At 45.9% G+C, this 21,632-nt stretch overlaps 1 protein-coding gene across 3 annotated transcripts in view; it reads right to left on the minus strand.

Moving 5' to 3' along the window:
- The window catches only part of ST3GAL2 (ST3 beta-galactoside alpha-2,3-sialyltransferase 2), a 97,705-nt gene that overhangs the window by 50,255 nt on the left and 25,818 nt on the right, over positions 1-21,632 (minus strand). For all 3 annotated transcript variants that reach the window (XM_078601913.1, XM_078601915.1, XM_078601914.1), the window contains exon 2: positions 7,435-7,697. In XM_078601913.1, the coding sequence (XP_078458039.1) occupies positions 7,435-7,697 (263 nt within the window). The remainder of the gene's footprint in view (positions 1-7,434; positions 7,698-21,632) is intronic.

Below are 21,632 nucleotides of genomic sequence, written 5' to 3' on the forward strand. Positions count from 1 at the left end.
TGCACAATTTAACATGATAAAAATTATGGTTCTTCTGTATACGAAATGTAGCAACAGGTAGTCTTTGTACTCTATTAAATATATTTTTTTATCTAAAAAAAACTTTTTTTTCCTTATGCCAGGCACCTGGCACGAGCCTCTGTCACGGGACAGGGAGAGAGAGGAATGTGGCAGCTGCCCTCATAATCGGAGGTAAATGGCTGGCAGCCTCTCTCGTGTCGTACTACGCCTCCGTAAAACTCCTCAAAGACATACAAAAATACCGTGACGACTTCCTTGCCACCGGTCCACGGAAAAACCCCCTTTGCCACGTGCTCGTACCACGGCCAGTTCGGGTCTTAAAACTTTGGACAAACTCATTTTGACGAAGCCATTAATGAAAACGCCTCACCGCAAGCGTCTACCTGAGCAGACTTTTAAATAAACGATTGCCCGTAATGGCCAATGTCCTTCCCCTGGAAAAGATTTTCAATAATATATCAACGGTAGCTTCCGACCAAAAGCCCACGGTAATAACCAGCACAAGCGCCCCACGCGTATGTACAGACGGACAAAAGAAATGGCATTTTGAGAGCGCTTATTGATTTCAAAGAGGTTTAACAGGGGAATTAAATCTTTGACTCAGCAAACACAGTGGACTCGCACAAAATTGCTGTGCCAGCCCTTCCACATCCCTCGCAACAAAAAATGAAAGGGAATGCTTTGAAATAGCGCCAACATAAGGGAGCATTGAAGTACAAGTCAATCAACAATCCCACTTCATTCGGGCGGAATAGTTTGTTAAAGTTTTGTTAAATTGGCAGGGCAGGAATTGTGAGCTTTAATGAGTGGCAACACAAGCAATTCAGCAGCCATCAAAGAAACCATTTGCATTAAAAAAAGATTCAAGGAACGAAATGACTCACAAAGCGAAGGCATTCTCAATAATGGCGCTGCCTCATCGGGCAAAATGCGGCTGGAGAGTTAAAACAAAAGATACCCGACTCAAGCGTGGGAGATTGCATCGCAAAACTCATAGGCATTTTCTTTCTCATCTTTCATTTTACGTGAAAACATCACTTGGCACAGTACCCAATTACTGCATAACAAAGGTCCCCCCCCTCCCCACCCCCCACCTTGGAGTCTTCCCAAGCACTCCCAGGCCATGGTCTCTGCTATTGCAATGTGATGAGCGATTGGCAAAGAAGGCAGAGGCGAGCGATGGAGCGCGTTGGTGGCCGCACTACGCCTGAAATGTCAAACTATAAATAAGCAAATAAATTGCTCCCCGCCTCCCCCACCCTGCCTGGATCGCACGACTCATGTGCGGTGCTGGTGGGCAGCTGTCAGGGTGATCGGCTAATGGTCTCAACCTGCAATAGGAGCATGGCCATGCCTTTCCATCCAGTGGCACACGGCTTGCGTAAAGAAATGTATATTATGCCGACGGTGGAAATATCGTTTGAGTGCGAAGTAAATGTGGAAAGAATCAGCGGCGTTCGTGTGCGCAAGCCGAGTCAACCAGAAAGACAACCGAGACGGACGGGTAAAGTGCCGGCCATAGGCCTAGCGTGGGACGATTGGCTAATGGTAACGTAGGGAGATTGCGAGACTGAAGTTTAAATAAGCGGCTTGAAAAGTAAATGGCTGACAGCTGAGAGCGGGTGTCTGACAAGAGACCAGAAATCTCGTGGCAGGATAGGATCGGCAGTGTAGGAACCCACAAGAGCGTGGAGCAGGTGAGTCGGTGCACGTGTGCAGAATGGAGGAGGGCTGCTTGCCGAGACTCCACTAGCCCAGAGACCAAGGGGCAGACCGAAGATGAAATTGTAAGGAGGCTGTCAGCTTAGATCTCACAGGTTGCGTATCTTTTGTGCCATCTCTGGGATATGGCGGACGCGGTTGACAGCGTTGGCGAGGCGCGGTGGCATCCAACGGCTTTGGCCGAGATGACGCCTTGATCTTGACCTCGAGTTCGCATTTGAGGCAAATATTTAAACAAACAAGGCAGTGGGAGAGGAAACATTGGAAGTGAAGGCGAGGCCACTCAAAGCACTCGTCTCTTGTCGCGCGGGCTCAGAGGGGAATTGATTTGTTATTCTCCCGCAGCGAGCTCACCTGCGCGTGCGCGCGCTTAGGAGCGGCCGCGACGCGCGCACACACAAATTAACACGACTCCAGGTGGACGCTCCGCGTGGGAGAGACTAAGAAGCGGGTGGCGAGAACGCAATTCCCTCCCCGTGAACGCCACTGGGGGGATGTGCGGCGGAACGCCCGCACGGGAACGGCTTTCGTCGTCAAGAGTCGCCACCAATCCCCTTCGTGTCCATCAATCAGAGGACAAGGGGGCTGCGACGCGGGGAGAGCTCTCGCGCCGCGTCGCCCTGCTCCGCACCCACAATAGCCCCCTTTCAGGCTTCGTTATGTCGCCCCCACGCTCGCCCCTAATTGGCGATGCCATTTGGAATTTTCAAACAATTGCCGCTTTATACGTGCCGACACTTCGTGGGCGCGCACACAAAGGAGGAAGGTCCTCCGTTGCCGCCGTATAGAAATCCGCCGCTAGCGAGCACCTGTCGACGCTGGTGCGGCAAAACGAGTGGCTCGTTGGGTTGAGCTGACCTAGGTGAGTGCCGAGACATGCTTGGATATGCCATTTGCCGCAAATGTTTTCCATAGCTCGGAATCCAAGCCAGGTGCTGGGATCTTGGCACAGCGAATTAAGCACTCTAATAACCACAACTATTTGCAACGAGGAGTGATGGCGCAGCGTTTAGATTTTTGCCCATAAATACCATCAGTGGCAAGTGATATCTGAACCTGTCGGGGGCTTCGGCCTAGGTCATTTCAGCCATAAATGAGTATCTGCTGCCATGTGTAAACAAACTAAACACTGGGGTGACAAAAGTGACTGGGCATGGTGCTAACAACATCACCGCTTGTGAACTATGATACGTACTTGGTTACAGCACTTACCCAAACAATCTATAATGCGACATGTGGGAACCTGTCTGTATATATATGCAAAGAGACAAAGATCCCCCATATAGCCTTAACAGATTGTTGGGGCAAGTGCTGTTAGCGAGCACCTATGAAGGCCGGCACGGCACAAGAGGGGGTGGGTGGCAAACACCACGCCTGGCCACCTTTGTCTCCCTAGTGGCGATGTTTACACACTGCACCAGGACCGGTTCAGACAATCATCACCGGTGCTGACCATGAGCAGGAATCTAACTCGGGTTGCCGAGTTCGTAGCGCAGCGCGCTAACTGCTATGCCGCCGCTCCCCACACACGAGCACCAATGTCATATTGACACTTTGAAACAAAAGCTGTTGATGGGTTCCTGGTATGACTTCAATGATACAAGAGAGGCCAGCACTATACTGTACACCCAACGTTAGGACAGGCCAGGAACAGAATCCAGGTGGCCTGATATGAACCCAGGCAATGCCATATGCTCGCCATAGCATAATGACTGCTCAAAACACAACACACGCACGCACTCCAGTATATACAATTATATGCGTATCCATTAGATAAAATCTAATTCAAGCACTCACCTTGCATCCCCATATCGCATCACACAGTGCAGGCTTCCTTGTATTAATTTCAGACGAATGTTTAGTGGCCTTAAGCATAACCAACCACCGTTAAGTTCACAATCATCATCAGGCATGATCGATCCACTGCTGGGTGAAGGCTTTCCCAGGCTGCCGCGATCTGTCACAGTAACAATCCACCCAGTATCTCCACGCAAGCGGATTTTCGCTCTAGCCCCTCAGACGTTCTCAAAGACGAGTTCCATTCCTTGGCCGTCACTTCCATCATTAGCCTCGATGATCGGCCATCGTCCCTTATAGCGACGTTCCCCGCCTCAAAGCCCACACTTTTCCGAACAGTTTGAATTACGTATTTAACCTGCCCCCTGTTCTCGAATAGACTTGCCTTTTATTCCTCAATGTAATTTGCGTATCATTCTGTCTCTCAGTGTAATTCACAGAATGCATCTCTCCAGGTCTATCTGCGCACTTTACGCTTTTTTTCCCACAGAAAACTAAAAAAATCTCTTTAAAAATTGTAAGAGGCTTAAGGAGAAATTGTGCCAAAGAGTCATGAACCCTGAAACCCGTAGGGCAATAAATCCAAGAGCATGGGGCCGCAACACAAGCTCCCTACCTCAGCATGCCGTTGCCTCCGAGTCGCCTGATTTATTGCGTCTGGGTATTAGAGATCTAGGCGGAGGATGCACGTGGGGCTGACCGTGACTCCGAGTGTCGCCGCGATTGAGGTCCGATGGACTGGAATTATTCGCTCGCGCGAATGCCTCTTAACGGCACGCCCGTGCGCACAAGATCTCAAATAAATTAAGAGTTATTTACGGGGAGGCCGGTTTTGCACAACAGTCAAATAAACATGGCCAGGCGACAAAGTGGCCCTGGCGCCGCGAAAGGGGGAAAAAACCCAAAGCAAAGCCGCACCTGTCGCCATTTTAACGGGATCTCTCGCAAAGCGGAGAAGCAAGAGGGCAGCGGATTAAAGCGACACCGCTAAGCGCGATGTCGCAGGATGCAGACGTCCCCCGCAGGGTCATTTGGGGCGGGAGGCTTACGTCTCAAGAAGAGCATGCGTGCGAGCGTGTGGGTCGCGTCCCCTTAAAGTTGGCACAGACGGTGATGCGAAAGGGCCCTTATGGACGTCCGAGTGCCGGAGCCCGTGGTGCGAGGCGCCACCACTCCTCCCTGGCGAATCGGCGGCTCCTTCCACCTCTTAGCCGTTGCAACACGCTCCGCCAGTGTCCCGTTGTCAGGCGGCATGCACTCCACGTGTCGGCCACCACAAACTAAACACATTTTTTATTTCACTAGGTAAGGCCCAGTGAGCTCTATATTTCTTTTTCAGAAGCGACCTTCAACGTGCTGCATGCTTAGAGCTCCTTACTTGCAGTGGTTGGCCAGGCGTGCGATATCTATCAAATACTCCTATCCAATTGGCCGAGACAATTATCAACGCTTTTTCGTACGGCTCTTTGTTAATCCGCCAACGCATTAAGACCTACCGACGCCGCGTAAATTATACGTGCTGTTTGTTCATAATCTAGATTTGAAGTTTTCGTGACTGCAGGAATCCATACTCTTTGGTTCTTTCGGTAAAGTCACGTGGGTACAAAATAAATTAAATCACGACGTTTCGGGCGCAACACATTCTTCGCCACCATGGTCAGTGTGGGTTTGGTGAAGGGGTGTCCCAGAACCAGTTCAGATTTCACTCTCCACAGATGTTAGCCATGGCTGGGAATGGAACTCAGGTGGCAGGCGTCATAGGTCAGGGTGCTAACCACTGCACGGACACTCCACTCCACTTGTAAATGTTGTGGTTTCACGCTTCAACACACCGGTGGGCTAAAGCAGTGAATTATTTGTCTTTTGTCAACGTGACACTTTTTTACTGATTGGCCGTGTCGGGTGGTGGAGGGTTACGACACATTTATAAATAACGCGATCTAAACCCAAAAACGTTGATTATGAATAACATTGGTCACGAAAGCCTACGTGTTAAACTCCACTCCCATTGCTATTATGCAAGCCCAAACGATTCTTGTAGATCAATATCTCACAGAACGATTGATTGGCATCCCCTAAATTACAATGCTAAATGTATATCTTGGATAGAATGTAAATGAGCGAAGCAGGCAAAAAGAAGGATCAATAAATCAGCCGGGTGGTATAGCCAGCATGTTATCTGAATCATACTTTTGTAAAATAAAAGAAGTGACAAAGTAACAGCATGCCAGGGGGGGCTGCCAAAGCATAAACCGCAAATAAAGTGTACCTAATGTATTTTGGTTTAACACGGAGTAGGCTTTCGCGACCAATATTATTCATAATAAAGGTTTTTGGGTTAGATCGCGATATTTATAAATGTGTCGTAACCCTCCACTACCCGACACGGCCAAACAGTAAAAAAATGTGTCACGTTTACAAAAGACAAATAGTTCACTACTTTAGCCCACCGGTCTGTTGAAGAGTGAATCAACAGCATTTACAATTTTTTTGAGTACGACGTTTCGCTGGTAATTACATCCAGCATCATTTTGCGTGTTTAATCGTGTTCATGAAATGGAAAAACAAACTCAATAGAGCTACCACAGAAACCACATGCCCCAGTTTGCCCATTCCTTCTTACCGACCAGTTTCAAAAGCTGACCCCGAGTTTAATCGCGCGTTACGCTCCCGTGGCAGCATAAGACGACACGTCCATAAAAATGAACATTCACAAAAAAAACCTTCAAGGAGTATTGAAGCAACGAGCACGCAGGGCTTGCTCACAGCTCTTCAGCCGCACAGCACCGTGTCTAGTGGCGCCCACCTCGTACGTCGCCTCACGTGTGATCGGGGCATTAAAGCCACGAAGTTCACCCTTTCCCCTTTCTGAGACGTCTGCAAGTTCCAGCGGGGGTCCTGTTCACCTCTGAATCTCGCAACGCGCAAGCGGCTGGGCGTTAATTGTATTTATAGAGACGTAATGCCTCTATAAATACAATTAACGCGCAGAACCGTAGCGACACGACCGCACTCTACGATAGCTGGTGACAAACTGTGCCGCACACGCCCTCCCGCATGTCCTTGATGGGAGCCTCGATAACGATAAAGTTATTTTTTTTCTTCCGGTTTCGGAATCTGAAGAAAAACTGTTGACGTACCTGGACGTCATCGGAACGGGGAAAGGCTTAAGCACATTATGGACACTTCGTGCGCGGGGTTAACCAGCCGCCATCGCCAGCGGAGGAGGATCCCACACTAAACGCTGCGTTGGGGCGCGAGTTTTACGTGCGTTGGCGATCCCCTGCCGGTCGATATCGTAGTTGAACAACACATCTGTGACGCCCGCCAACCTGTTGTCGCGTGCCTTATTAATGACAGTTTATAACCGCGGTGTCGGTCACGTGGAGGCGAAGTCTTGTCAAGTCACACCATGACACTCGTGCGGTGAGGGCCTGCCCCGTTCAAACAAGCAGGCACCGCGCCAGATGCATACAGCGGCAGGCATGCTCCAGATGTTGAAACCCAGGTAGCGGGACGTCAAAGAATGCGCCGCGATTTATGAAATTGCCATTTGCCAATCCGTTCACGCGTAAACACGTTGTATCATCACGGCAAAATGTAGCATGCAGAGATAGTCGAACGAATTTCTGCAAAACTACGATTCGAATCGCAGCCGCTTTAACGTTGTCTGTTTTTAAATAGTAACCCCGTTGTAAATGTAACCTCTGCCACAAAATACATGGCTCCGCAATCCGCATTGTAAGAAAAGCCTGTCGCAGTTCACAACGCCACGTGCCGACACCAATGCACACGACCGCCTCCATTATTCCACAATCATCGCCGGCCCCCCGAATTCATTCGTGGGGCACAGGGCAGTGGCCGACTGTTTAACCGCGACTTTAAAAACCGTACCTGTGCGTGACGAGGGCGGTGGGCAGCCTGGTGCTGAGCGGCGGCTCAGTGCGCGTGTGCTTTATGTAGACGGTGGTGAGCGTGAGCACCAGCGACAGGCTCGTGAGCAGCATCACGCGCGGGCTGCACTTCCAAGCGGCCATCGTCTTTTGCACCAGCCGCACGGCCTGCTGCTCGTGCACGCGGTCACCCGGGTTGCGGGCGCGGAGGGGGGGGGTGCTTGTCAGCTGCTGCAAGCAACCGCCAAGCTGGCTGCACACACACTGCATACACAAAGAGAGAGAGGGACAAAGACCCCGCGCGCACGGTCATACGGACTATTGCACGGCTTTAAATAGAAGCTGAGTCACATGTATATATGTTGAACTTATTTCGCACCGTACATTGGCAACTGCGCTCATCCGAGGCGCAGGGGAAGGATAATAAACTAAACACAAAAAGTAAAGAAATTCGTTTTCAATCTAGATTTGAAGTGCATAGCTCCAGCGGCTTCCTCATATCGGAAGGAAGAGCGTTCCAGACGGCCGCAGAAGCGCATCTGAAAGCGCGCGATGCAGTGACCATCTATGTTCAATAGCTAGTTAAAAGCCTCTGCCTGCGAGTATAAGTTCACGTGGCATGGTGTTGAATATAAGCTGGGTCACCTGGACCATCGTTCTGTTCTGACCATGTTTAATTTCAAATACGCAGAGACAGATTCCCTGTTAATCCGACACTAGCTGCTGGTGCAAGTGCTGTTAGCGAGTGGATATGAAGGCTGGCACGGTGCACGAGGGGATGGTGTGGTCAATATTGCGCCCCGCCGTCTTTGTCTCCCCGGAGCTGATGTCTACATACCGTACCAGGTAATTCATTTAAGGATGAATCGACCTAGGAAAGGCCCAGGACCAGTTTGGATATTTGTTGCTAATGTTGGCCTTGAGCAGGAATCAAACTCAGGTCGCCAGGGGTTTGTAGCAGTGCCATAACCAGGACACAACAACAACAACCGCCATTCGCCACTAAGTGGCGGTGACGTCACCACGACGCTTGTGCCAGGCCATGTGCACTCCCACTCCCCCACAGGCAGCTCCGTGCACACACACACACGCACTTTAAGTTGTGGATTACTGGACATTGTCAACATTTTTCATTTGCGTACAAAGTGTACGCTAGGCTGCTGGGGGTGAATGTATTCATTTTTAGAGTGCCGTAATACCATTTTGATAAATACTCTTATCTCTGTGAAAGGGACGTTTTTAATGCATTAGCTTTTTTTTTTGCTTCTGTAAGTGCATCCTATACCAATAATTATAAGAGTATGGAAAATGTATAGCAAGGATTAAAAGATGCCACTTAAAACCTGGATGTATATTCACATGTCCTTTTTTTAACGAATAATTGCACTTAAGACTAGGTTTAATTGAAAAGCAGGTTTTTTTATTCAAATTAGTGAGTAATTTCTCCGACATATAATTGGAATCCTTACACTGAAATAACCCCACCTTGAACAGCACTTTACAACAAGGGCCCCTACGATGGCTTGTGGTGTTGTGACTCGGTACAGAAGTCGTCGTTAATATTGTTATGATTGTCAAAGAGAAATATTACCCATTCAGCACTGTAGGCTGCACAAGCCATGCCAGCCATCACGTATTATGACTGACCTGGCCCCACATTTGGTCGTGCAAATGTTTACCAAACCACACAAGGTGCACAGTTTCAGATACTAACAATCCTGACTATTTTTATTCTAGCAGGTAAGGCCACCTGAGCTATATTAGTTTTTTTTCAGAAGCTACCTGGCCACAAATGATAGCTCAACGAACTGGCTTATCACGTGGAAATTTATAGCAGCCAAATACTCTAAACGCACGGTTATAAATGTGGAGGGAACAACCGTAGGACCCGAAGAAAAATCCACGCGACCACGGGGAAAACATGCAAACGCCAAATACACAGGCATCAGGCTCAGGATCGAACCCACGACCTCCTGTGTACCAGGCCAAGTAGTTAACATCTCGCCACCGTGGCGCCCCAGATGAGTTGACCTAGATGCCAAGCGAGAGCCAGACCACGATCTCCACTGGAGTCACACAGGGCAAGGATCGAGCGCAGCACAATAAGGGCAGTAAATGGGTACATGACCGCCAGGTCAGTGTAGATACATTCCCACCTTATATTTGCATTGCTTTAGCCATTTCGGTGACCGAGGTCACTCCTGAGAAGGAGACTCATCGTGTTCGTTTGAGTTCTCACTGGTGAAACGAAATAAACCTGAACTCTTCCAAAGATCTTCTTGGTTCTTTCGGTAAAGTCACGTAGAAGGGAAATAATAAAATAATAACAATAAAACATTATAAAACATAAGTCACGTAGAAGGGAAATAATAAAATAATAACAATAAAACATGTTTTATTTTTCTTATTTTATTATTTCCCTTCTACGTGACTTTACCGAAAGAACCAAGAAGATGAATCCCCTGCAGTCGCGAAAACTTTAAATCGAAATCTTCCAAAGATATCTGATTAGTGGAAAAAGAGTAGGCCGAATGTCCTCTAGAGGGGCTCTCTTGAACTCTCTCTAGTGAAGGCACTTCAGCCAGAAGTGGCATTCGTGAATAATCGCAGGGCTTCACCTTCACCTTTGATGAGTACCACTTTGTCAGCACGTTGCATATACATGGCGAGATGTCAACCACACGAGGTCGTGGGTTGGATCCCGATCCTGACGCATTTAGAGTGTTTGGCTGCTATACATTTCCACGTGAAAAGCCACTTCGTTTAGCTATCATTTGTGGCCAGGTTGCTCCTGAAAAAGAGCTATGTAGCTCAGTGGGCCTTACCTAATTTTTTTTTTAATATAGTAGTTTACATATTCACTTAAACACACCATCCCCTACTCAAATGTCAAATTTGGCAGCCATGTCCTCTATTTAGGATGGAAGACTTGATCGTTTAAAAGACAAATATGGGCACACCTCCCAGGAGGGTGCGATTAGAATTTCAAACAAAACGGAAATTCGTTATTTAACATTTTTGGTGTCTGTGAAATAGAATAATATCTAATGATCTATACATCGGCTGTGACTCCATTAAAATGAGGTTGTGTGTGTGTTTATTCGCCGCATTGTCATCCACCTTTTCGAATGAAAATAAAATGTAATACCGTATTGCATTGTAAGATCTGCGGGTTTTTTTATTTTACGCGTGATATATTATATTTGACATTGTGCATCATGTGATATTGTCATGCCCGAGAATGTTAAAACCTTTGTAACAAAATTATATACAATCAGATGGCATCGAAAAGGACAAACAAGACCCTAATGTTAGCATTACAAAATGCAACTTTTGAATGGACTGCAATTGTTAACACATGAATTGCAAAGTGACCTTTGGTCAACCATATCGCGATCTTGTTTACTGCAGCTTTAAACATTAGAAACATGCTTTGCCTGTCAAATATTGTAGCGATGGACCACCAGGGCAAAGGTAAAGGAAATACATTTCATTGTCTTCGACTTGAATCTATGCCAGTTGATTCCTCTCCTCTGGGTTACATAACCTAATAAGCCATCATCTGAATTCACGAATAAAAGTATGTAATCTGTCATGTCACGTAAGCTTCGCTAAGAAGTGGCTTTGACACACTTCTTCGCTACTTGAAAGATAGACAAAATTAACTTGCGGAGTGGATACCTGAAAGAATGCAAAGAATTCGAAGGTCACTGCTGGAAAGGGTACAACTACAAAACAGGAAGAAAATGGGACAAAATTAGGGATTGGTATCCTTCACCCAGCAGTGAGAACTTACAGGCCGACAATAGCAACCGCCACATGCCATAGAAGGGAGTGGTGGATAGAACAGGTGGGATCTGCTAGGTCTGGTAAGAAGTAAAGTCATGAGTAAGAAAGGGGATCTTACAATACCACACCATTATCTGGATTTCGCTGCATCTGGTGCATGCCCTCATGAAAAATATGCCATAAGTTATCAAATTTAATTCTAGATTTGAAGCTTTCGTGACTGCAAGGATTCATACTCTTAGGTTTTTTTCGCTAAAGTCACGTAGGTAAAAATAAATAATAAAAATTGAAACAATCGAAACAATAGAAATAAAATTATAAATCACGACGTTTTGGAGGCAACAAAAGTCTCCGTCATCAGGTGGGACCATCACAGCTACATTTATTGTATTGATACCGTATTGATTTCTATTATTTTTATTATAAATTTTTACCTACATGACTTTACCGAAAAAACCTAAGAGTATTGAATTCAACATTTCACCATCAAGCGCGCGTATACACGCAGGAGCAGCAATCAGTCAAATCCACGCAATGATCTGTAGTTCAGAAGGTGATGTAACACTATACAAATCTGACTCAAGGAGTCCGATTCGTGTAAATTCAAAACTACAAAAATATGACTGAAGGAGTCCCATTCATGTATATATTAAATGCTGTATTATTCAACATTGGTGGGGAATCCGCCGCTGTGTGATCATCAGCACACTGCACTTGCAGATCAAGATGTCCCCAGTTCGATATCCCCGCGTGGATGTTGACACATTGGGTACATTTATTAAATATCCCCGGCTAAGTCCACCGGGACACTATAATTGGGTACACCACAGTGGGTCGTATGTGGTGTTCTAAAGTGTGCGTACTCGTCCATATTGAAAGTTGTCTGGCAGTGTGGAAGAGTAGGCCATAGTGCACTCTAGAGAGGATCTCTGGAGCTGGCTCCCTCTTCGTGCAGACCCTTCTACACAGCAATGGCATGAGTAAGAAATTGCAGGGCTGCACCTTTAACTTATTATTCTACACTATTGGTGCTAATAGAGAACCATGTAAATAAAACCTACTCCGAGTCACAGGCACCTCATCAGTGAATGTAGGGGGGCTGGGTTATGAGTGCAATGTGAGAGTAAAACATGTACTGGGAAAGTCGTAAGCATTGTCAATGAGAATACGAAAATATTTGTTGTGTGTGTGTGCTACATCAAGCAATCATTAGAAATGAGCTCATCGTGAAACAAATCTATTTAAAAAGCCAATATAAATCAGGAAATAATAACTCCAACCATTTCAAAAGGCAAACGTGGTTAGGTCAGCTTTGGTATAAAAAAATATCACGAGCAGATCCAAAATAGATACATGTGTTCATACAATTTGGATAAGCTGCCCCATTGGATGGGAGTGGTGAAGTTCCTGGGGCAAAACAATGTACATGCAAGTCTAGAGCTCACAAAAAATAGAACGCTCATTGCGCCCGACTGAAATAAAACAATGGATATGAACGTGGAACGTAGCATTGTGCGTGGTACGGTGTTTGTGTAGTGACATAGAATGAGTCACTGGAACGCATAGCGCTGGGGACTGGTAGAGAGTGGGATTATGGGTAACAGCCCGGTCTACCAGTGGGACACGTGGGCGGGGGAATCCAGAAGAAGGCGTGGCCGAGGGCGGAGCCTGGCCATGCTGGGGAGGATAAAAGGCAAGCTCAGACTCACAGCCGGGGCTGCCGTGGTCTGGCGTGGAACTCGTCGTGCTGCCATCGTCATGATCTTATCCTCTTCGAGCTGTGGGTCAGGAAGTATGTTGGCTGTCCTGACCCGGTGTATAGTCATCCCTTATGGCTGTGACAGTCAGAATAAATTAGAGAGAGTGCATCCGACTAGTGTCTCTGAATTAGCACACTACATTTGTATGCACAATTCTGAAATACTGTCAATGTTAGGTATTTATTTCACTTGAATATTGTTTGCGACCCTGTTTTTAAAAATGGAAGCGCAGGCCTGCGCTTTATTCCTCGCACAACTGCTGACATAAACTCTCTCTGTCTTTCCTCTACCAGAGGAATCTCCAGAGCACCGCTCTCTGAGGGTATTTAGGTCTTCCACGCTGGCAAGACATCATCGAAGAGGTGGCACAGAGATGAGAGAATTTAAGAAACTTGGCCCATTTATTCAATTTCCGCACTAGGAGATGGAGCCTGCGACCTCTGGAATGCAAGTCCAGTGTGATATCAATTACACCACGGCAGCATCCTCACGTGACCTTGTAAGCGCCTTTAAATTCTGAGTAGTCTTGAACATTTACCGTTTTCAAAATTTGTAAAAAACACATTTTTTGAATTACATCTGTTACTCTGGCTGCCAGATTGAGTGAGACTTTTTGAGTCGGAGTAATGATAGAATTGGATTTTTTTCTACAAGTACTTGCGAAAACAGATGTCCATTTATGAGTTTCTACTCTGATGAATATTAGCTGCGAAATAGATATGAAGTCAAAATCAGCTATATAGTTTGGAGGTGTTTTACGCATGATCGAACTGACAGTACAGGGAAATGAAAAGACTTTAAATATGCATACACATCTGTGAACATCAATGAAAAATGTTCTTCTAAGATGTAATTTAAAAGTTCCTGCAAAAATGAATTGCTAAGTTCTTGTCCGTAATGTTGTGTTCAATGTTTTGAATGTCAAGACGACATGCCGTGGAATATTCCATGACTGCATTCATTGTTGTAATGTCAAATGCGGCCATTAAAAAGCAAGGAAATGGAAAGTTGTGTTGGAAAGCTATTGGCCAAGTCCCTTACAGATCTGGTTAGTCGTCATTATGCCATTTCCTGAATTTAATCCTACCGAGAGCTATAACACACTTCATAAGAACACGTGCTAAAATGCGTTAAATAGTTCATCCTTCATCAGGCATTGATACAAAATTATGAGTTCTGCCTCTGGCACCAATTTGAAATGGACCGTCTTTATTGGATATTAGTATGGGATTTAGTTGGGATAGCATATATTTGTTTGGACTGAACTAGTGCTGAAATGAAGAATCTATGAAAATTATTAATAAATTATAAATAAATGCCACAAGTTACCGATTAATTAGTAAGGCATTTTAAAAGTGGATGCCAGGAATCCGGCTTCCTGTATGCTGAAATCTCACCACGGTGGCGAGATGTTAACTACCTCGCCTGGTATCCAGGAGGTCGTGGGTTCGATCTCAACCCTGACGCCTGCTGTATATATGGTGTTTGCATGTTCTTTCCATGGTCGCATAGATTTTTCTCCGGGTCCTCCGGTTTATCCCTGCACATTTGGGATCAATGTTCGTTTAAGAGTATTTTGATGCGATAAATAGCCACATGATGATAAGCCACTTTGTTGAGCTATCAATTGTCGCCTGGTCACTTGTGGAAAAGAGCTTTCTAGCTCAGTGGGTCTTACTTGGTAGAGTAAAACATAGTTTTGGTTTAGGTTTAGTTTTCACCTCCGTGGACATGCGCCTAAGTGGTGGTAATGATGTCATCATAGCCATTAAACCCTGTGCTTAACACACGTTTTGAGAGCCCCAAGTATGGAAAATATTCGCTTTTGTAACATTTGAAGCTTTCGTGACTGCAAGGAATCATATTCTTAGGTTTTTTCGGTAAAGTCACGTAGGTAAAACATCAAAATTAATGAAAATAAAATAAAATAAAAACAAAAATCACGACGTTTCGGAGGCAACACAAGTCTCCGTCATCAGGTGGGACCGTCACAGCCAGATTAGCTGCATCAAGTGATGCAGCTAATCCACTTGATGCAGCTAATCTGGCTGTGACGGTCCCACCTGATGACGGAGACTTGTGTTGCCTCCGAAACGTCGTGATTTTTGCTTTTATTTTATTTTAATTAATTTTGATGTTTTACCTACGTGACTTTACCGAAAAAACCTAAGAATATGAAAATTGTAATTCTCGATTAACTAAATGACCAATAAACTAATTGGTCAATTCCATACTCGATCATCTTTGCTCTAAAATTAACCCAGATAATTCAATGCCTGTTGAATTAGTTCCTTGGCCAGCCACTCACTGCATGCCGATTGCACAGGTTTAACAATACACAACAATAAAATAAGCATCACAGCTGACAAGACACCATGTGATAATGACCCTTGTAAATGAATGATGACGACACTGAATGTGTCACGTGGTCACTCTGAACACAACACAATGTGTTGAAGCCAACGGAAATCTTGCAAACGTCTCTTTTGAGAAATCACCGCAAGTGAAATGCGGTTTTCGGTAAATACAAGCGTATTTATTTAGGTTTCATGATGTTATTGGTAAATAGCGTTAGTACAGAGTAGGGAGATGCAGGAGCCAATGTTCATAATCGTTGCCATACACGCGAGTCACAAACACAATCCGCTTAACCTGGCCCAAGCCCGACATCTCCATAAGTTTACCACCCTCCCTGGCTTGATTTGCAATCCAATGCCATCCTTAATTATAAACCATTTAACGTGATTTATTTTTCTTTAAACATCAATCCCTGACCTCATTCAGCTTATCACCAGAAGCAGCCTCTTCCATGCCACTTCCACCAATTAACGCCTTAATGCATCATCAGCGCTGCCCATAAACCCTCTCCGATGCATTTTTACGAAAAATGTCATCTGTGAAGGCAGCACGCTATCCATGCTGGTTGGGATCGCACAGCAATTTCTCGGACGCCCAGCCAGGAGAGAAAAATGGTAATGCCTCCTCCGTGAAGAGACGACACGAGCAGCAATTTACGTCCGCAGCCCGTTCTGCCCAGGGCCGGTTGCAGACTCCATTTACGGCGAAGCAGTGTGATAAAGCAGTGTGATATAGTGGCGCTCCATTATACCCCTCATCCAGGTTTCGCCAGCAGGGTAATTGAAGGGTGGTCGCATGAGAATGTGTTCAATTATTTTCTATCGGCTACGCCTGCTGTGGGCCCCGTTTTAAAGACCTGGCATCTATCTCGAATGATGAGACAGCCCAACCTGCTCTATATGAGCAATTAACAATAGCTCTCCGGATTGCATAAATTGGCGGGCTGCTGCTGAGGATTGACGTTGGCCTGCCAAAGTTATTCATTTGCTTCGTCGCTTAGGCATGTAAGCTCTGGCCTAGGTTAAAACACTAGCAGCAGCTAGAAACTGTATATAAACTGAACTATTTTATTTTACCAGGTAAGGCCCACTGAACAATATTGCTCTTTTTCAGATGCGACCTGGCCACAAATGAGAGCTCAACAAAGTGGCTTATCGTGTGGAAATTTAGATCAGCTAAATACGCAAAACGCCTGTTCCTAAATGTGAAGGGAAAAAACGGAGGACCTGGAGAAAAAGCCACGCGAGAACATGCAAACTCCAAATATACAGGCGTCAGGGTCAGGATCGAACCTACGATCTCCCGCATACCAGGCGAGGGAGTTAACATCTCGCCATCGCGCCGCTCGAGGGAGACTGCATGAGCTGCTCCGTTTATTTCCCGACGAAGCTCCCAGCACACGGAGCAAAACTTGGCATATTTTTATGAACACCACGCGGTACAACCCGAAGACACGTCGCAGAAACTGTAGAGCACAACTGCGAAAACCTATGCGGCAATAAAAATAAATGTTTATGAATCAATGCCCGTGATTGTTTTTCAAGGGTTAAGGATTTATTTTTTGCCACTCAGTCGTTCATTATATCTTTGCAACATATCGCGCAACCTTTAAGGGCGTACATTATAAGGTGTGAACTCGCCGGAGTTTGTCACATGTCTTAAAAATGTGCCAAATGGGTGTGCTTGACAGAAACCAATTCACACGCAAGCGCTGCTGACCGAACGTTCCAGCCGTCACCAATTGGCAGCGACCGAGCGTCGCTAATGAACACATTTCCAATTGAACAGCGCTCGACACGTGGCGCTGTTAACCCCCGCCGCACGGAAATGACCTTTGCCTATTATTTGGCCGCCGCCCGCAGAAAGGGAACACATTGCTCACAGGTTACTAAGCACGGAAGAGTCACCTAACATTTATGGTGGCGATGTTGTTAACTCCCTTGCCTGGTATACAGGAGGTTGTGGGTTCGATCCCAACCACTGACGCCTGTATATTTCGGAGTTTGCATGTTTTCCCTAGTGGTCGCGAGGACTTTTCTCCGGGTCCTCCGGTTTTCTCCTCCACATTTAGCAACATGCGTTTAGAGTATTTGCCTGCTATAAATTTCCACGTGATAAGCCATTTCGTTGAGATATCATTTGTGGCTAGGCGGTGTCTGAAAAAGAGCTACATAGCTCAGTTTGGCCTTACCTGGTAGAATAAGAATCGTTGAGTTTTCACTTGTATTAACAACAATGGGGGACACCTTTAACCGCGCTGAGGGAAGAGCAACACCTCCACAAAGGTTCTCGAAATAAAAGAGTCAAACTACGAGGCTTGACCAAGAAACAAGGCCAATGTTACTCCGAGATGAAATATGACACGTCCATAGTAACACAGCAGTAAAATAAAAACAGATCACGACAAGCAAACAGCATGCAGTGCCTCTGCACCACCAATGCCCCATCAAAGCCATTCACTTACCCACTCCCGACGATGATTGCGAAAGAGATGCAATTGCACACTGTACAAGGAACCCCTGTTTTAAATAACCTGTTCATGAATCTTCTTGGTTCTTTCGGTAAAGTCACGTAGAAGGGAAATAATAAAATAATAAAAATAAAACATAATAAAAGTATTTTATTATGTTTTATTTTTATAAATAAAAACGTATTTTATTGTGGTCATGTTTATTATTTTATTATTTCCCTTAAAATAAAACATAATAAAATAAAAAAAAATATGCTTTATTTTTATTATTTCCCTTCTACGTGACTTTACCGAAAGAACCAAGAAGATGAATCCCTGCAGTCACTAAAGCTTTAAATCGAAACTGTTCATGAATATTAACCATCAAACCATTCACTCACCTACTCGCGCAACCTCATCTTCTTATCTAAATATAGATGTACTAGCCTTTTGCACGTCCAAGGACGGGTGTATTCCGGTAAATCTGAAACTTGCAAGCGAAGAGCAGACCGCGACGTGATATTCATTGCATCAATTCGTGTGCAATTTGTAAGGGCGCGGTGACACAGACCTATTTCATTTTAAAGGTTATAATCCCTTGTTCATCATGACGTCCTTTTTACTTTGATGTCTCAACAGCGTCACGGAGATCACGTGACGTGAGGGTTCTGTCTTTGTAGTGAGGGTTGTAAGTTGACGCCGAGGAGGGGGGAGGAGGCGCCTCGCCCCCCCCCCATGTGGAGTGACGTCAGCTGCTAATTATTATGAATGGGGGGGGGTGTCCATTTGGAGGATGTCACCTGCACATGGATATTAATGAGGGGGGCTGGTCGACATGGAGTGACGTCACGAGCATTGAGGACAGACATTCCTGGGTGATTATAGTAGGTATATATATAGCGCATTAATCCCAGGCGCTGTCGAACAATTATAACATTTACGTAAGATTATCACGGTTAAAATAAAGAATGGGGTTATTGAAAGTGGTGGTGTACTTATGGTGACAGGAGGGCAGGTGGGAGCGGTTAAGGAGGTGTAGGGGTAGGCCTGGTCATAGCTGGGGGAAGGGCTGGGGCAGGGAGTAGCAGTAGCAGGGTGGACAAGGGAGAAGAGATGAGGCTTGTTTTAAGGGAGGAATGGAAGGTCAGTGAAAATGATTGTTGTATGTGCAGTGGGAGCTTGTTCCAGTGAAGGGGAGCAAGAAGGGAAAAGGAACGAGAGCGAGACTGGGTGCAGGGCGATGGAGGCACGGAGAGAGACGGTGGAGACTGGGAACGTAGGGGACGGGATGGGACGTCGTAAAATATGAGAGAAGCGAGATAGGATGGGGGCAAGACCATGGAGGTTATTGACTAGGGTGAGAAATTGATGCAGACAGCGATGGTGGACAGGGAACCAGTGGGGTTGGCAAAGTAGAACAGAAGTGTGGGAATTGTGGGGGGAGGTTAAAAATGATCCAGGCTGAGGCATTTTGAATCTGTTGGGGAGGAGTCAAGGCACAGGTAGAAAGCGAGTTGCAAAAGCCAAGGTCACACTTGACTAAGTCAACCTCCAGACCACGGATAATTAAGCAAATGCCGCATCTTGTGAATGTCACGGGCCCTCATGTTGTCCACATGACCAGATGCAATGTTCCCGTCAACGTCACACTCCCGGTGTTTGCCATTAAGGGGGTTGGTGTCACAGCATTTGACAAGGTCGATAGTGATAATAGTTTTTTTTACCCTTCTATCTGGCAACAAAACTGACACCTTTTTTTTTACAAGGAATCATGTTTGCATAGACCACAATACCTGCAGCCATAATGCAAACAAAAAACATAACGCTGATAATATATGCACTGTCCTTGAAGTTGATTGGTCCACACCCGAGACAGCTTTCCTTAGAGCCTAGTCTCACATGGGTTGGACCAGATGACGCCAAAAGGCGCACAACTCAAAGACAATGCACCATCAGAGTATGAGAGCTCGGGGTAAGCATATATACCATTGGAACCTCATTTGCCAGTAAAAAATATAATTGTTTTTTTTTTACCCTTCTATCTGGCAACAAAACTGACACCTTTTTTTAAGAAGGAATCATGTTTGCATAGACCACAATACCTGCAGCCATAATGCAAACAAAAAACATAACTCAGATAATATATGCACTGTCCTTGAAGTTGAAGGTCGATAGTGCAGACCTTGGACGAGCAGTTCAACGCTCTGACGCGCAACCACACCGACCTACCACGTACTGTGGTGAAGTCAAAGTACTTATCTCAGCGAGATAGGGCACCATAATTAAACATCTTTTTTTATAACCCGGTTTTTAAAACAGGGGGTTCCTTGTACAGTGTGCAATTGCATCTCTTTCGCAATCATCGTTATCATTAGCCATTGTGTAGCCACTGCTGGGCAAGAGCCTCACAAGCCAATCCGCCATCAAGCGCGAACTTGCACGAGACATCATGAAGCCGTATGGACCATTCAAAGAGGTCGCATTGCTCAGCTGACACTACCACTGAATTAACATTCTTTTTTTCCACTTCGGCTGTCCATCGCCAACGACGATGACTGCGGAGAACAGCGATCAGCAGCATTTCCCTGCGCGCCGGTGGGATGAGAGGCCGGCTCTTTAGGGCAGAGGTCGCAAACGGGTTTTGATTCCTTACCCGTACCCGGCCGCACCAGGGTCACAAATGGGTACCCGTACCCGTACCCGGCCGGGTACGGGTACCCGTTCCCTACCCGTACCCGTACCCTACCCGAAATGAGTGACAAACGGTTACTCACCAGTGACTCACGGCCTACCCGTACCCGGCTGCACCAGGGTCGCAAACGGGTACCCGTACCCTTACCCGGCCGGGTACGGGCAGCCGGGTATCGGGTAGGGTACGGGTATCGGGTACCCGGTTGCGACCTCTGCTTTAGGAAAAGCATCGGCCGCACTGTGGCCAAGAGCTGCTGCTCGTCTGCCAAACGTGATTCCTGTTGTGACGCTGCAGATAATTTTTTTCTTCCTTTCGTCAACCCTCTTGACAGCCACTTCTCCACTGCTTACGATTGGCTGACATTTCCCACTACTACGACTACTACTACATAAAACCAATACCACAATATTAACATTCGCTCAAGAAAAAGAGGTCTTTCTTGGCTGTGACCTGCATGTAGCTTAATGGGTCTATGATGTACTGGTCAAAGAGAAAAAAAAAAATGAGCGAATGATATCGGTATTTAAAAACAATTATTTAATTCCATTGGGATACGCACATTATCTTAACAATTAAACAAAATAAACAATGTGGAACCTCTCATTGTGCCAAAGAAAACAATTAAAAACTCGTAAAACAAATCACACGTTAAGCCAATCCAAGCACCTTCACTACATTTACACCACCTTTTGAAACAACAGGCTTAAGCCAAGAAAGCCATCGGCTCCCCAACAGAGTCCAGCGCATGCCAATGTTTTTGTATTATTACCGAGGCCAACAGGCACGACACGTGTGCACGTGCTGCCTCATTGCAATCCGACTGCAAAAAATCTCCACGAGTAAAACTTAGTTTGTGGCCATCATGCTTTCTCGATATCCTACCCAGTCAGATTTTCACAGTCGTGCTGTTCGACTCGCCGATGTGTCTTTTTCGGGTTTGTACCACGAATCTTTTAGGCACCATGTCCACCGTTTTCTCTCCACTCGCCGGGGGTTTCTCGAGGAACTGATACGGGAACTTATTCTGGAACTGATCCGGGAACTGATTCAGGAACTTGATGCACACACGTATCATAGCCACAATGTTACCCCTACTGACCACTTTTCTTACTCACGGAGTTTTTTTTATTTTGACGGTTCAAATGCACGAC

Source organism: Lampetra planeri, chromosome 17 (genome assembly GCF_965212315.1).
Source record: "Lampetra planeri chromosome 17, kcLamPlan1.2.h2, whole genome shotgun sequence".
NCBI lineage: Eukaryota > Metazoa > Chordata > Hyperoartia > Petromyzontiformes > Petromyzontidae > Lampetra > Lampetra planeri.